The sequence below is a fragment of the Simochromis diagramma genome, unplaced genomic scaffold (assembly GCF_900408965.1).
Source record: "Simochromis diagramma unplaced genomic scaffold, fSimDia1.1 OVJJ01000361.1, whole genome shotgun sequence".
NCBI lineage: Eukaryota > Metazoa > Chordata > Actinopteri > Cichliformes > Cichlidae > Simochromis > Simochromis diagramma.
In genome coordinates, this window is record NW_024386860.1 from 13,956,491 (window position 1) to 13,973,136 (window position 16,646).

A 16,646-nucleotide genomic window follows, 5' to 3' on the forward strand; every position below is an offset into this window, starting at 1 on the left:
AATTAGCCTCCTCCTATGGGTGTCTGGGCTCAGAGATGGGATGAGGAGCTGGCCATTTGGGACTCAGAGAAGAGCAAATACTCCTGCACATCAAAAGGAGTTAAGGTGCTCAAGCATCTGACCAGGATGCTTCCTGGGCACCTCCTAGTATGTGAGATGCTCCAGTCGTGTCCTTTCCAGGAAGAGGACCTGAGACATCCCCAGGATATGCTTTCAGCTGGCTCAGAAGTGCCTTTGTGTCCCCCTAAATGGGCTGGAGGAGGTGGCCGGAAAGCGGAAGGTCTGGATGTCTCCGCTTAGACTGCTGCCCCTAAACCCATATAAGCAGTGATAGATGGATCTGATATGTATTTGAGAGGTATAGAGATGGTCAGAATCAGTTGCACAGATAATAGTGTGCCAAGTGAGGAACCGTGGTACTGCACAAGGAAGTCACAGTAAGACAGTGGTGAAGTGTGCAGTAGGAGTGACAGATGGGTTTAAAGTGGGAGTAGGATTCGATCAGGGATCTGCTCTGAGCTCCTTTGCGATGGTGATGGACAGGTGAACAGTTGAGGACAGGTAGGAGTTTCTGTGGACTATGATGTTCATAGACAACATTGTGATCTGAGCAGGTGGAAGAGAACATGGAGGGGTTGAAGGTATGCAATGGAGAGAAGAGGAACAAAAGTAGAAGCAAGACAAAGTACAGTTGGAAAGGTGAAGATGCAAGAAGAGGTAGTCAAGGTAGAGGATGATGCATGGTTTATAGATGGTGGCAATAGTTAAAAAATTCAAAAAAGCTTCATGCAAAGAAAAGAGGAAGACAACAGAGAAGATTAATGCAAAGCATTAGTGTGACAGGAGGTGACGCTTGAGATAATGTTGGTGAAACTAAGGCAGTGGCAGTCCCTAAAGTGAGGAGCTGAAAGATCTCATTACAGTCTAATTATCTGCTGGGAAACACTGGATCCTTTGGGGTCTTGACGTGTGCCTCCACCCCCAGCCTCAACAGTTCAGTGCTGATTTGTCAGCACGAGGGCGAGCTGCGCAATATGAAGGAGGTGGTTTTTAGCCATAAGCTGCAGGTGCTGTAGCAAACAAAAAAACATGAATGTTTTTTGGTGTTTGAGTAGAAAACATTTTACTCCATTCCAAAAACGTAATCTTTTCCAGACCTTTGCTTTTCTTTTTCTCTCTCTGTGTGCTGTTTTGTGTTCTGAGTATACTCTTTGCTGCGTGTTGTTGCACATTTGTCTTTAATGCTTAATGCTACATCAGCTACATCAAAAGCCATAATGAAGTCCACAGTTTCTATATGAAAAAGGGCAGGTTGAGCATGAAGCATAAATCTGTGTAAGGAAACAAGCCATGGTTTTAAAAAAGCGAAGCTCCTTGAACTCCATTCCCTTTGAAAAAATGGAAAACAGGTCACTCACTGACGTCATCAAGAAACTAAATCAAAGTAGGGAGTCAATGCAGCCTATAAGGAATGAAGTCAGGGGAGTGAGAACCATTTAAAGTGCATTGCGCAGGCGGTCTGCATAGAAAAAAGAAACAGATACAGACGAGAGGAATCACGAAAGCAAAACAACCACAACAGTGGAGCCCGCCTTAAAGGGCCAAACTGGTCTCCTTTTGTCTGAACCTGTGGTTTACTGCAGATCTGTCCAATATCATGCACCATAAATATCAAAGGAGATCTTATCGGTTCACAAGCTTAAGAGAGCTTGAATTTTAACCACATTTCTGAAAAAAGAAACTGGTTTACTTCTGTTCCGTTCTGATCTTTTCGCCCTTTTTTGAAAATTGCTTTCGGCTGTTGATTGAACAAGCTGTGAAACTGACACGCTAGTCGAGAAAATCCACCACCAGAATTTGCGATTGTTAATATCAAATTAAAGTGGTGAATTCAGAATACCACGCACTTCATGCCGTGTTTAGATTTTCCTCTCGTTAGGGGAATTCTTGTGGAAAGCGTGCGTGTAAATTTTAAACATCGAATTTGTCACTCGTGTCTGTGTAGAGCAGAGCACAGCCAAGCCATTGATGTTACAAATCCAACTAACAGATCTGTTTCTTTCTTTTGTCATTATTGCAAGTGGAACAACATGGGTGTGCTTGAACATTGTTTCCAACTGTTTTGAATTGGCTGCTAATGCTCACTGGATGCTTCTGGCTGAAGTTTTGAGGTTACAAACCCTGTGATGACTTAAACACACTCATGTCTCCTGAGAAGAGACATAAAAGTGAACAAATGGTTATTTGAACTGTTATGTTGGGACTTTATTCACACTAGCAGCGTGTTGTTGTCTTGTTTTAATTGAATGTTCTTTAAAAAATGACCTCACTGTCTTTTGTTTTTCTCCTCCTGTTGTCTCTCTGGCACCAAGCACTGGGAGAGGTCAGCGTCGCGGGTCGCCGAGATCGCATCAGCCTTAATTCGGGAGAGGAGCCCTGCCCTGGTGGGACAGCTTCTGCAGGCATGAAGGAATCAGCACAACCGGAAAATCCCCACGCTGTGACTCATGAACACTCCTGGGATGAGATCGTCTGAGACTTTTCTTTGTAACCTTGAATCAATTACTGTAAGGTTAAATGTGTAAGTGTATAGATCATCAAGAAGCAGACTGAAAAAGAGACTTTTTTCTCTGTTGTTGGCCTGTTTATCTGTGTGTGCGTGTGTGCATGTGTATATAAAAAAAAAAAAAACTATTGTGGTTCATCATAGTAAAAAAGAACCATGTCATCAGTTGGCTTATTTTTTATTTTTCAGAGTTTGTGTTCCCCAGACAAACAGTGTCGCTCTGTCGCACTGATGATTAAGATATGTGGCGCTTTGGCTGCAGATGATTCTTGTTGTCGGATCAGTTCAGTTCTGGTTTTTAATCGCTTTAAGAGTTATTTTGCTGCGGTTGTCACAGATATGCAATAACAGGCCACATCGCTTTGAATTATTACTGTGGAAATGTGAACTGCAGCGCGTATGCCAAAAAAGCTGGGTGTCAAATTCGCTGCCTTTACCACTGGATGAAGCTTTTTATGACTGAAACATGAACACGGAGCTGCTAATATTTTTGTACTTGAATAAAACAATGAATATGTCAAATCTGTGTTGTTCTGTGAGTCTTTCTTGAACATAAGTCATTCAAAGATGTCAGGAAAAAAAATAACATTTGAGAGTAGGTATTACTAATACTGTTTTCAGAGAAACTTGATTGGTAATTGAAGTCCGTGAAGTCTGCCTGCGACCACATGCATCAGTGACGCCCTCCGGTGAAGCCGCTTAGTGCAGAAGAAGCTCGTGTTTCCTTCAGTGAGCCAACTCTGGTGAGCTGGTGGAATCCCATGTTCTTCTTGGAGAGACTTTGGAATAATTAGCATTCATTAAAAGTATGTTATTATTATGCAGTGCAGCTTTGTTCTGGAGCTTCCCTGCTCTTCCATGGATATATACAGAAAACTGACAGCAGGGAATAAAGAACAGAGTAGATATCAATGACAGCAGATTGGTATTTCTTTATATTTAACCTTTCATCATCTAAGTATCATACAGGCTGCCTGGATGTATTGTTTTACTGGCTGTAAAATTAAAAAAAAAAGATCTTACAGGAGCCTTTGGATTTTCTCTTTAGCTCAAAATGGTTGAAAAGTTACAGTAATGTGAATACTGTAGCTGGTAAAATTCTTTATGTCTTGATTTCTGTGTTCAGACAGATTGCTTTGTGCATCTGTGAAGGTCCTCTTCTCTCCAAAGCCATTCAATTTGAATTTTGTCTCTAGGACAGAACAGTAATAGAGTTACAGCCATTTAAGATGTACTGGGATCCCTATCTTGGGGGTTTGTTTGTGCTGCAGTGTTCATGCTGGGCTTCTGTCCTGAAACACCATAAAAATGTTCCCTGACTTTGCTCCATTTTCATTCCATCTTTGCTTTGTTCTTAAATCCATTTGAAATCATACCTTAACAAGATTAACCAGAAACACCGGCCTTTATAGTGAACAGCTTCAGCATTAAAACCACCTGTGGCCCCAACTCACAGCCCTTGTAATAGGTCAGATTTGTTAGGCCATGGACTCCAAATCCTCAGAAGATGACTTTTGATATGAAGCAACAAAAAGTAACCACCAGATCCTTTAAATCCTCTGAGATGCTAGGTATGACTTCCATGGATCAGACATGTTTTTCCAGCATGTTTTCCAAGATGCTTCATCAGATTGATATCGGGGGAAATTTGGAGGTTAAGTCGTCACCTTCATTTTTTTGTGTAATGTTTCTCAAACCATTCAAAAGACCAATATTTATAGTGGATCAGAGTGTGTTAGTATTCTGAAGGAGGCTAATTTCACATCAGGATGGTGCACAATCAAAAAAAAACATTCAGGTAGTTGGTATGTAAAGTCATAGCCACATGAAAGCCAGAACCCAAAAATTCCCAGCAGGATGTCTTCTATAGTGCATCCTACTGCCTTTCCTTCCCACAGATAAACAAGAGAAAGAAAGAAAAATGCCAGGCTACTTACTTCACCTTTTCACAGTCCAGTTTTAACATTTGTACATCTAATACAGTTACTGTCTATAATACAGTCCCGATCAAACGTTTAAGACCATTTGAAAAATGGCAAAAAATCATATTTTGTATGGTTGGATCTTAAAAAGGCTTGAAGTAGAGCTTCAACATGCAACACGAAGAAATTGGAATGAGACAAAGAAAAATTTTGATCATGCAATTTTAATTTATTGAAAACAACACTTAACCTGAAACAGGCTGTTTTACAGCTGATCAAAAGTTAAGACCACATGTCTTTAAAAGGCCAAATCTGTACAAAAATGTGGATTCATTGTCACTTTCTGCCAGGTAGTCACACTGTCATGACGTTCTGATGGTAAAGGCAAATAATCTTTCCCTTTTTGAACACGGTTGGGTAGTTGAACTGCATAAGCAGGGTACCATCGCTGCGCACCATCGCTTCTGAGGTGGGACGCAGTAAGACAGTCATTTGGAATTTCTTTAATGATCCTGAGGGTTACGGAACTAAAAAGTCAAGCAGAAGACCCAAAGAATTTCACCAGCAGTGAGCCGGAGGATCCAATTAGCTGTCTGTCAAGACACTGGACGATCCTTGACCCAAATTAAGGCTGTTACTGGTGCCGACTGCAGCCCCATAGCCATCAGACGACATCTGAGACTGAAGGGTTTCAAAACAAAAAATGTCTTCAAAGGCCTCGCCTCCTTGAACGCCACAGAACTGACTGCTTGGAGTTTGCAAGAGAGCAGCAAACATGGGACATTGAAAGGTGGAAAAAAGTTTTATTCTCTGATGAGAAAAAAATTAACCTTGATGGTCCTGATGCTTTCCACCATTACTGGCATGACAAGCAGATCCCACCTGAGATGTGCCACAGTGGAGGGGGCGCCGTGATGGTCTGGGGTGCTTTTTCTTTCAGTGGAACAATGGAGCAGGTGTGTCAAACAACCACTGGCTATGCCCAGATGTTGCAGAGAGCATCCCCCATGACTGAGGGCCATCACCTGTGTGGTAATGACTGCGTTTTTCAGCAAGACAACGCTACAGTACACACTGCCCGCAGGACAAGGGACTTCTTCCAGGAGAATAACATCAAACTTTTGGACCATCCTGCGTGTTCCCCTGATCTAAATCCAACTGAGAACCTTTGGGGATGGATGGCAAGGGAAGTTTAGAAAAATGGACAACAGCTCCAGACAGTAGAAGCCCTTCGTGCGGCCGTCTTCACCACTTGGAGAAATGTTCCCAGCCACCTCATAGAAACGCTCGCATCAAGCATGCTGCAGCAAATTTTGAAGTGATCAACAATAATGGTGGAGTTACTGAGTTGATGTTTGGAACTTTGGTTTCTGTTTTGGGGGGTTTACGAGGGATTTTGGAGGTGTGGCCCTAAATTTCTGAACAGCTGTAAAACACCCTGTTTCAGTTTAAGGGTTGTTTTCAATAAATTGCATGCTCAAAAAAAATGTTCTTCTCACTCCCATTTGTTCTTGTTGCATGTTGAAGGTCTACTTGGAACCGTGTTAAGATCCAACCATGCAAAATCTGATCTTGTGCTTCTTTAATATCTGCATTTAGTTTAACCATCCTGAATTAATTAATTTTTCCACGTGCATGGACTTTTCTCTAAACCAGACACAAAACAGGTGCTGCATCTTCTCGGATCGTGGTTATTAGTGCATACTCCTTATTGGACTTTAAACCCACCTCCACTTAAGACTAGTTGGTTTGGAAGGGCACCTAATGCGGTGGACCCCAAGCAACAGCACAACAACATTACTAATGAATGTTAAATGGAAAATATTAAACACAGTAACCACAGTTTATATTATTTAATAGATTTAACAAATGAGTCATTAAAGTTTTCATGTGCATGTGCTAAAGCACAGAGGATGTTCGTGTATATATAAAATGTGAGTCATTCTCAGGCTCATTCTCTGTCACCAGAGTGGCGAGAAGGAAAAACAACCTTGGACATCAAAGAGCCTTTAAAGACTGTCGAAGCCGGAACATTCCTAAGGTCGTCACAAAGACCTGGCCGTTTTGCATACACTTCTCACACTTCCAGGGCATCTCCAGTTTCCTGCACTTCTCCTTCCTCTACAGCTCGCTGGAATTCCAGCTGTTGATAGAGAGTCGCCTGAGGCGAGAGAAGCCCCGTCTTTGCGTTCAGATCCCTGTAATGAACTCCTCAAAACATATACTTATATTTCAGTTCAGTGGCAACCGTAACCCGCAGTGACATGTGATGAGAGCTGCAAGCTACAATATGTAAAGTGCAAAAAGTACGAAAACCCAGACTTGTCTCTGGAGCTCATATTATGGGATGAACACAAATCTTCTGGCAGATACTCACTTTTTGGTGTTTTGGTGGAGGAGAATGTTTTTAAAGATACAGAGAGATCATGCATTATTAATGTGTTGAGATCTGGGCCTGATTAGCATTATTTTATGTATGAACAGAAAGAACCCGTTCACAGAGTTTCTCTCCTTATGCCAATTAAAGATTGTTAAAGTGTTGCATGGCTGCACTAACTTGTTTAAACCTTTGTCTAAAGATGTATAATACATGTAAACTGAGGTACCAACCTCTCTTTTTTCTTAAATGTTAATCCTCAAAGAATTTTTACCTTTTTTCTTTTTTTTTCTTTTGGACCGTTGAGCCTCTTGGAGATTTTTTTTTACTTTTTTAATGGCTCATTGTTCTAGTTTTAAATCTCTTAACTCTATTCTGTTGGTTCACTCCAGCTTCCACTCATCAATCAACTTAATATCCACCAGCAGGAGAAGGCAGCCTTTTTCACTGAAAAGCTGAAACCATCAAACTCCATGAAGACAAAATCTGCATCCAGAGAAGCGGCAGAAGTAGAATTGAAATCCCTCTAAGTGCTGAGTGAGTAGAGTAATGGTGCACTCCTGAGCATTCAAGAACTCTCTATCTTCACTTATCTCAGCGTTTCAGACCTGGCAGGTTATCTGCCGGGGGCCTGGATAGGTGCAGCTTTGACTTTGTTGTCATTTTGAATGAGCAGTTTTCAAATGTTGACTAAAGGTTCTTCACCCATGCCTTGCTGCTGTGTGCCAGACAAGCAAAAAGTATTGCCAGGCTTTTTACCCCAAAGTTTACCATCACAGCCAAATGCCACTTTCTTACAATAATCTGAACCTAGTTCTAATTTAAACTAATTTAAAAAACGTGGTTAGAACATATGGTTTCCTGTTTCACTTGTGTTGTTTGGGTGAGTATTTTTTGTTGTTGTCTTGTTTGTTGGTGAAATCTGCAGCCCACAATCTTCATGTTTTTAACAGACATAACCACACACACACACACACTGTGCAAGTGTGTTTTTTTTTTAAAAGCTGTCTTGTTTTCAAAACTGTCGTTTTTTAATTGCTTGCATGTGATGTGTTCATGGGAACGTATATTGCAGTTGTAACAAATAACCTGGGCTACACTTCCTCATAAAGGGCTGTGCATACTATAAATAGTATTTTATTTATAGTTTTTTAAATACTTTATTACATGATTATTACCATGTTAGTCTCTCCCTAGTTGTAAAAATCAGTTACCTTTGATCAAGTTTTTCAGTTTTTGTTACAGAAAATGTAAAACATGCATTTTCTGTAATGATGCTTTGATGTGAAGCTGGTGAAACATTTACATCAACTTCAACAACTGACAGCTCTGGCTCCTCCTAATACAGCCACCACTTCCCACCTTCACAGGAGACATGTTGTCCTAATTTCAGTTCAGTCCCTAAACAAAAAGAATACTTTCTTTGTTCTTTTGAAACAGAGACACACAATAGGATGAAACTATTGAGAAAGGCCAAATGATTCAGCTGCGGTGAAACATGTGGAAAAAAAGGGGGGTCTGATCTTACAGTGGGAGGAAGGTGGGTGAGGCCGAGTGTGAAAAGTCAGTCTGAATGACTGAAACTGCAGGAGAGAGAAGGTCAAGCTGGATGGGATGACAGAATAACTAATGTGTAAATACTGAATTTGTTTGAGTATGCTGACACCTGGTGGACAGAGCGATTAAACTTGAAGACCAGTTCAGTCTGGGTGTTTAGACATACTTCCATCACTAGAGGGAGACATTGGATTTACTTTTCTGTCTGCAGAAAGGCAGATTGTACCTCCTTCACTGAGAAATGCTGGATTTTTTGGTCAGGCTTGTTACAAACCTGTACTTTTGTGATAGTGAAAGAGGATTTTCTAGTTATTTAAACTTGCAACTGCACATTTTTGTGGCATTTCTCTACTGTACTTTGGTCATTTATCAGATAAAATCTATTATGGTGTTGGAGAGCTGTTGCATATTCTTTTACACCGTTTACTTGGTGAATCTGTCCTGTGTAAATACTTGAATAAATGCCCTTTAAGTGTATCTTTTTACAATAGTAGTTAAAAACCCTGCAGGCTAATTCAGGGTGTTATTTGATGACCACTGTCCCTTTTAATTAAATGGACTATATAAAACATAACGGCCCATTAAATAACTCTGCAAAGAAGAAGAAGAACAGGCCAATGAAAGATATGTTTCACTACAGTCAAACACAATTACATAAAGATGAATTACTACTATCAAAACAAGATGCAGACAGAAAAACAGAACAAGTGAACAACAGCAGCAGTAATTTAGCATTTAGTATATGACCTAAGTCCCAGTTGTGTTAAGTCTCTCTGACTGGTTTATATTCAATATTTTAATGCTGATATTTGAACTGAAACTTATAAAGATGTTTTACTAAGTGGATAGAAAAGCTATCCTCATTAGCTCTCCCCTCTCTACTTTCAAATCTTTACTGAAAGGCTAAAAACACTTCTTTGAATCGAGATTGTAATAGTTTGATCCATTTAGCATTTCCTTCGCATCTTATTTTTTAAAATGAGAAGAAAACATATCCAGTTCTTTAATTTCTTCAGCCTGTGACTAACCTACAGTGTTACGGTTGTAGGTGCTGCCAGACTGAATGAGTTCTGGTTGTTTTAGCTGCTGTAATGTGCTCTGTCTGCGTCCAGTTAACTTAATGCTAACCAGAGACACAAACCTTGGCTGGAGCTGTTTAGATAGCGCCACTGCTGGTGCTGCAGAGAGGAAGACCAAATCCAGATTCCACAGAGCCAACCACAGCAATGATTATTGCCTTGTACCCGTCTGAACAACCAGATTTTCTTTCCCTTAACGCCTGTACAGTGTGTGACAGCAAATAGGACGTCTGTAAATTTAGGTTCCAGGTGTCTCAGTTCATCCCAGTCAAAGGATTCCCAAATCTGGATCAGAGTAAAAGTGACAATTGTATTTCTGCAAATCCAAGCACAGGCCATGGAGACAGAGAGAAAAAGTACAAAAAAAGCTCTCCTTCCTGGATACTCGAAAACAAACAGAGCGAGGAGGTCAAAAGAGCAGACCGAGAATATGAGGGGTTTGGACAGGTCAGGAAGCTCCGTGAGATGAGATGCCAAGTAAAATAATGCAGGCATGAATGTGTTCAAGAACTGGACCTTGTTAAGTCACTGCAAACCCACAATGTCTGGCATCCTGGACTGTAAAGCAAACTCTGATTTGTTGGATTCAACATGTGTTTGTTTTTGCTGTAGTAAAAACCCTAAAGCAGCAGCTGCAGCACTTTGATTTCTTCCCATTAGTTCATGCAACACTAACATTAGAGGCACATGAAGTCACTTCGCATTAGAGCACCTGAACCCTAAGAGGAACATCTGTGGACAATAGTGCCATCTGCTGGAGATTACATTTCAATTTCATGGTGGATTTAAAACAAATGCTCCCTGCTCAAACCGCCAAATGCAAACAACTGCATGCAAGTTTGTTGTATCACATTCAAGCTGCAATAAAAGGTGCTATAATACTCAGATTATGCTTCCCTTAAAGAGTCATCAGACTACGGTAACAGACGGATGTTGAAACAATCCACCCCTGAGACACTGCAGCGTAAACATCATGGAGAGAGTTTATAAAGAAACCGGGAAGCTAAGCTGTGATTTTGGTGCTCTGAGGGGAAGCTTACAGACATCAAAGAGTCATCTTGGGGAATTCCAGAACGGGGGAATTCAGTGACACTATTGCTGTGCATTTATGTTGCACTTTCAAAGCTGTTTTCAAGTCTTTTGGACATCCTGGTTTAAGTTTTTCCCATTTTTTAAAGCACAAGATGCAAATTCAGCTTTCAGTTAGGGTGTTGTGCAAATTGCCTATATCTGTGCACCCAATGTCTCATATAACAGAAAAATCTGTATTTCATTTGTTAAAATTCACTCTGAAAATGTTTAATGAATGCTGTCTTGTGTTTAACATACCTGTGATTCAGCTGATATCATAATAAAGCATATTACTGTTAAAAAAAATGTTGGTTAGGCAATTTTGTTTCATTGTATTTTTCTCCTGTGTATGATAAAATCACCTTTCTGAGTTTATTTTTGCTTTTGTTCAGTGCCACAGTTTCACTTCAAGACATATTTTGATCTCTGTTGAGTCCCTAATTGTAAAAATTGCACATACATTGTTTTCTTGAGGCCAAGAAATCCTTTTAAAAACATGGATGTAGCAATAAAAAAAAAAAAAAACTTAAATATGAGTGAAGAGTAGACGTTTACAGGATCATCAAAACCTTTAACAGAAAAGATAATACTAATTTATTTAGTCTGAGTTTAGTCTAAGTTATTTTTTTTTTGGTAATTTAGTTTAAAGACTTCAGTAAGTAGAACAGAGGGAAATCTTTGGATCTGTTGGTCACTATAAAAAATCGAGTTAAATCCTTTAATGTTTTCTAATCTTCTTCAGCACTTTCACAGGAAATTTATTATCTGTATCTTAATCCTCTTTGTCCTGGAAAGCAAACAAGCAAATGCTGCAGCATTAAAAAGTGGTGACAGCGATCAGCACTGCGGGGGAATAACTTCCACTCAGGCTTGCGTCTTTAGTTACCGTACAGTAGAATTTGGCAGGTTTCGCTCTATTGTATTTCTTTTATTGTGCTGTCTTCTCCAGCCCCCGTACCCACTCCTACATATTTTCTCCATCCCTCCAAGATGACTGTTCCTGAGGGCTAGATGAATTCCACATTTCTCCCCCTCCGAGCTGTCACTGCTCCGCACACAGCTGAGGCTCGCCTTAAAAATGAGACTCAGCAGGACGTGGGATCTCGCTGACAGCTACGTCTGAAACAACCTGGTGGAAATGGAGATTCAGTCAGTCACTGTGAGGCTTCATCTGATGCTCTGCTCGATGCAGCCTCGAGTAGCTACCCAGGGTGCACGAATGTGGACAGGTCTGGGGGTGCATGGCGGTGCTGTGGTGAACCACTGCACCTGGTGCTGAGTGGCAATATTGTGAAGATCTGCCACAGCTCGCTGCAGATGAAGGGAGCGTTTTACTTAGTATGCTCAAATTAAGGTTTTTTTCTTAGCCACAGAGGTAATGCAGCAGAATCCAATGCTGAGAAAGAAAGAAAGAGCCAAAGTCAAAATTGGATTCACAAGTAGTTCTGAGTCATGTCCTACAGTATTATTACTGGAGCATTCACTCAAAGCCTGCAGTTTAATGTGTGTGATGGCAGAGTGGAAAAACACTTCTTGTAAAATGCTAGGAATAAAATGTACTTGAATGTTCTTTGTAAATTGATGTTTTTTCTATTTGGTATTGTTTCTTTGACATTAGGTGAAGAATGGAAAGAGAGATGATATTAGCCTTTTTTGGTGTGTTTTGAATGTGAAATCCTGAACTCCAACATAAGCAACTTGACTGTGATTGTTTTGTGCTAAATTAAAAACAATTTTTTGAACCATGTTTTACAGGAAAAGTCTTTCAAAAAGGTAATACTAAACTTTATTTCCAGTCTGTACTTAAAGCTGTTTTAAAGGGATTTTTGACTACTAGAGGGCAGAAATATGTCTTAGTCACAAAACCGTATTTACAAGCATAAACTAGGCGTTGGTGTAAAAAAAAAGAAAAAAAGAAGTCTTATCTGTTTTAACAAAAAAAGCACAAGGCCAAGATTGTGTGTGAGAGGTAGCAGCTCTGAAACTTTTGTAACTGACCCTGTTGCATATGTATTTTATAGGAGTTCCTTCTCAAGGCTCAGATGGGGAGGAGAATATTTAAATCAAGCGCACAAACTGATTTGCTAATGTTTGCGACACATCATGTACCACTAATGTCAACTATTTGAAGCTGAAAAAAAGCATATCTTATGTTTTGCGCTTGACATTGAGATGAACTGACTCCACCTGTGTTTCTAAAGCAGCACAACGTTTGTAGAGCACCCATAAAACCAACCACAACTATAAACAAAATTCACCTGGTTCACTTGTTTGTGTGGGGTTTTTTTTATGTCCAGTGGATGAAATTCAGTATTTACTTTCTTTTTGGCTTCAGTTTTGGCCTCAACCAACTCCTGGAGGGAATATCTGGCTATTTAGCTCGAAGCTGTTGTCAAACACACGTGTATCTACAAGCTGAGAATCTGCCGTATTTGATGACCTGGAAGCCAAATTTACAGAAGGACCTGCAGCTAACTTTAGCATATCACCAACATATAAGAAATTGAACCCAAGGATGATGATGAAACTTTTAATGAGACATCAACAGCTTCATTGATATGTTCTTTTGATCATTAATTAGGTAGTTGGAGAGCTTGTCAGAGAAATTAGGCTTTTTCACTGTGTTGTTTGACATTTTAACGTAACATTTTTAGCTGACTGCACTGACATTTCTAGTCAGCACGCCACTTCAGCAAACAAACATTTTCTATCCAAAACCTTAGTAAATAACCATAAAAATTAATCATTTAACATTCCTATTTTATATTGTGTATATTGAAACACAGTGACAGTGACCTCACAGATGTGAGAGAAAAATTACAGGTTTTTATTTGAAAAAAAAGAACAAATACTAAATTCCATGACCCGATACTGGTATTGGTTCAAACATCAAGGGCAAAGACGAGTGCCTTTTGCTTTTGTGCAACATTCTGACATAAGTGCACTAGCACATCAGAGCAAAAGAAACATCCATATCAACCACACTTTGTTTTCCATTTCATTTACAGCCAGAAAGTGTGTGTAGACCTGTGCCAGTATGCTTAAAATCCATCCCCAACCATTAGTCCACAGATCAGTACCTTCACTACAGATCAGTACCTTCAAAGGCTGTGATTTGTTACAAATCACAAACCTTCGGTGTCCGCCTGGCTGACAGACCAAATAATATTTGTTGTGAAGCTTATATTTCATGTATAGTAATGTAATCCCATCATCTTCACGTTATCTGAATCTCCTCTGCTCATCACATACCACGGCCATACAAAAACAAAGCAGCAGACACTCAGAAAGAGAAATGGTGCACATGCATTGACTGATTTATTTATTTGACCCAGTAGAAAGTTGCTCTTCAGTCTCTTAATAAACATGGCGAAGGTTATTTGCATGCATGGGCAGCCAGACCAGCTACCAAAACATAGAGAGGCTCAGATTACGGCACAAACAAAGGGAGTGCAACTTCATTTGCTTCTTAGGATGCCATTTCTCCATTTTATATTTGCATATACTCGTGAATAGATTATATTAATCTTCTCAATCTTTAGATCCTGTCATTTCTAACTAAACTAAGAAAAAAAACTGGCATTATCCAGTGTTTACTTGTGCTCTTTGCAGACTCTATCAGTCAGCAGGTCTGACATCCAAACATTGTGTATATTACGAGTGCCAGAAAGAGGGATTAGATGTAAGAAAGAGTTTAGCAATAGGGAGAATTGGTCCAAATTAGGTCCAACAATTATCTTCAATTATGGCAGTGGGAGGACGCAATCGCACATCAGCACTGATTATTTGTGTTTGGAGGCGGAGGGTGCTGTGGGTTAATGGGTGCTCCATCAGAGGAGGGAATGACTCATCTTCTGTGTACATCTCTGTAGGGTTTCTTCTGGGTCTGATGTTATAAACAAGGATGTCCAGAATGGTGAGCAGGTGAAATGTGACAGATGAAAGAATGTGAAAACTATTTATTTAGAAGAGAGATGGGAGGATTAGGGATTAAAATGAGTGAAGTGAGCAATTGAAGGGTGGAAAAGGAAATAGTGATCGGACAGCAAAGGCTTGGGTAGTGAAAATAATAATAAGCAAGCAGAGTAAACAGAAAGAAACTATAGGCAGAGGAAGAAAGGTTTAATGAACCATAAAAAGACAGAAAGAAGGAAGAAATAACAAGGAAAGGATGGAAGGAAATGAATCAAAAACAAGATTTTGGCAGAAAAGAAAGCAGGGGTGTGGCGTCAAATCCAAGGAGCAAAAAATAAATAAAAGAAAAATGAATAAAGAGATTTCTGAAAAAACTAAAAAGAAGGAAATAAATGTAAAACAAAGAACAAAGGAAAGGAAGCAATGATCTAAAGAAACAAGCCAGGGCAGAACAATAAAGCCTAAACATTTATTGAACAAAAAAACGCTTGACGGGAAGAAAAAGAGACACAAAAGAGAGAAACAAAAGAAAGATGATTGAAAAATGCGAGGAAAGTGGGAACAGAGAAAGAAAGAAAAAACACGAAATACTAATAGTTTGGTGGAGCAGGCAAGAAAGAAAAGCAATAACATTTGGAAGTGAAGACAAAATTTAAAAAAATGAAGGAAAAAAACATATGAGGGTGGCCGCTAAGAGCAACAGTGAAAAAAACAACAAAGGAAAGTAACAAAGTATGATGATAGGAAAGAATGAAGGAAAGAGGGGAAGAAAGAAAGAAGAATGAAAAAAGTAACTGGGAAGAAGGGACAGATAAAAGCAATGAAGGAAAGAAGAAAAGACAAAGAAAGAACAAAAGAATAAAGGGAAGGAAATGATGGGAAGAAAGAAGAGGAAACAAGGAATAAGGGGGGAAAGACAGTGAGGACAGAAAGAAAGAATGAAGGAAGAAACTGATCGTTTATTGTTCAGCTACTGAAACACTTGCTGATACAAGCTCATATTAGAGCAGAATTAGAGTTAGCACAAAAAGATGCATTATCTGGAGTTACGTGATTTCTTGTTGCTTTCGATGCCAGTAAAGTTCAGTGAATGGATCTGAAGCTGAAGCAGAGCCGAGCTAGTTGGAAGCAGCTGTGGATTTGGCTTTTGTGATGCGAGCTCAGCCCCCCCCCCCCCCACCCTTCGATAGGATCTCCATCATGCTGACAGCCATGTTGCAGCTCTGTTCATGATTCAAATGATGAAATATCAGCAGGGCTCGGTGGCTCCTTTCTGCATTCATCTCCTGGGTTGTTTTCTTTGCTCCTCAACTCCTCCGACGGCGTTCAATCAAGCCCACCTTCAGTGGGCGAGACAGGACGTCCATCCATTACAGTCTCTCACACACACACATGTGAACACACACTGTAATAATCCACATGGCCATATTAATAAATGTTGGATTGCCTGTTTAATTAGCAGTGGGTAATTTGAATCCAACAAGCACAACTATTAACCTTTTAACAATTCAGCCTTAAGAGGGACTAAAAAAGGTGAACCCATTCGTCTTTTAGCAAGTAACTAATTATGACAGGCAGCAAATGTGCAAAAATCTTTTACCGTCACAATATTTTTCTAATTAGGAACATCCTGGAGCAGAGTTATGTTGATTAACTAATCCATGTGGTTATATAACAATAATTATTTTTAAATCAACATATCCTAATGTCTCTGAAACAGCTCAACTTGGTGAAAATGCTGTAGTAAGAAAACTAACAGGAACTAGAAAAAGAAACCATATTAGCTTCACTTTGTTGGTTTTAGAATCCTCACAATCACTCAACTGCTAAATTGAGAGGCCCCCGTTGAATTTGTAAATAGCTCAAAGTACCATGTTATTCCAAAAAGAGCACTTTGTTCTTACAGTGTGTTCAGACCGGACACAATTCAATCCAATTCAGTGTCGTTTATTACAATAGTTGCCTCGGGGGGCTTTGTAAAGACACAACAATAACAATCACACAACCTCCTGAGAGCAAGCTCTAGGTGAGCGTGAGAAGATAAAACTTCCTATTAAGAGGAAGAAACCTCCAGCAGAACTATGTTCTGATTGGCGACAGAGGGCATAGTGTTTGCTTTTTTGTGTTATTCATGCAAACAGAGTCACTGAATTTTTTTT

General features: G+C 39.8%; 1 protein-coding gene across 3 annotated transcripts in view; it reads left to right on the forward strand.

Moving 5' to 3' along the window:
- Positions 1-3,088, forward strand: part of crppa (CDP-L-ribitol pyrophosphorylase A) — a 49,522-nt gene extending 46,434 nt beyond the window's left edge. For 2 of the 3 annotated variants that reach the window (XR_005695686.1, XR_005695687.1), the window contains exon 11: positions 455-1,526. Coding sequence is in view for 1 of the 3 variants with exons in the window: in XM_040030684.1 (XP_039886618.1) it covers positions 2,373-2,468 (96 nt within the window). In the remaining 2 variants the exon portion in view is untranslated. Of the gene's footprint in view, positions 1-454; positions 1,527-2,372 lie in introns of those variants that run through there. The other variant, XM_040030684.1, reaches the window with a different exon arrangement.
- The last annotated feature ends 13,558 nt before the right edge of the window (positions 3,089-16,646 follow it).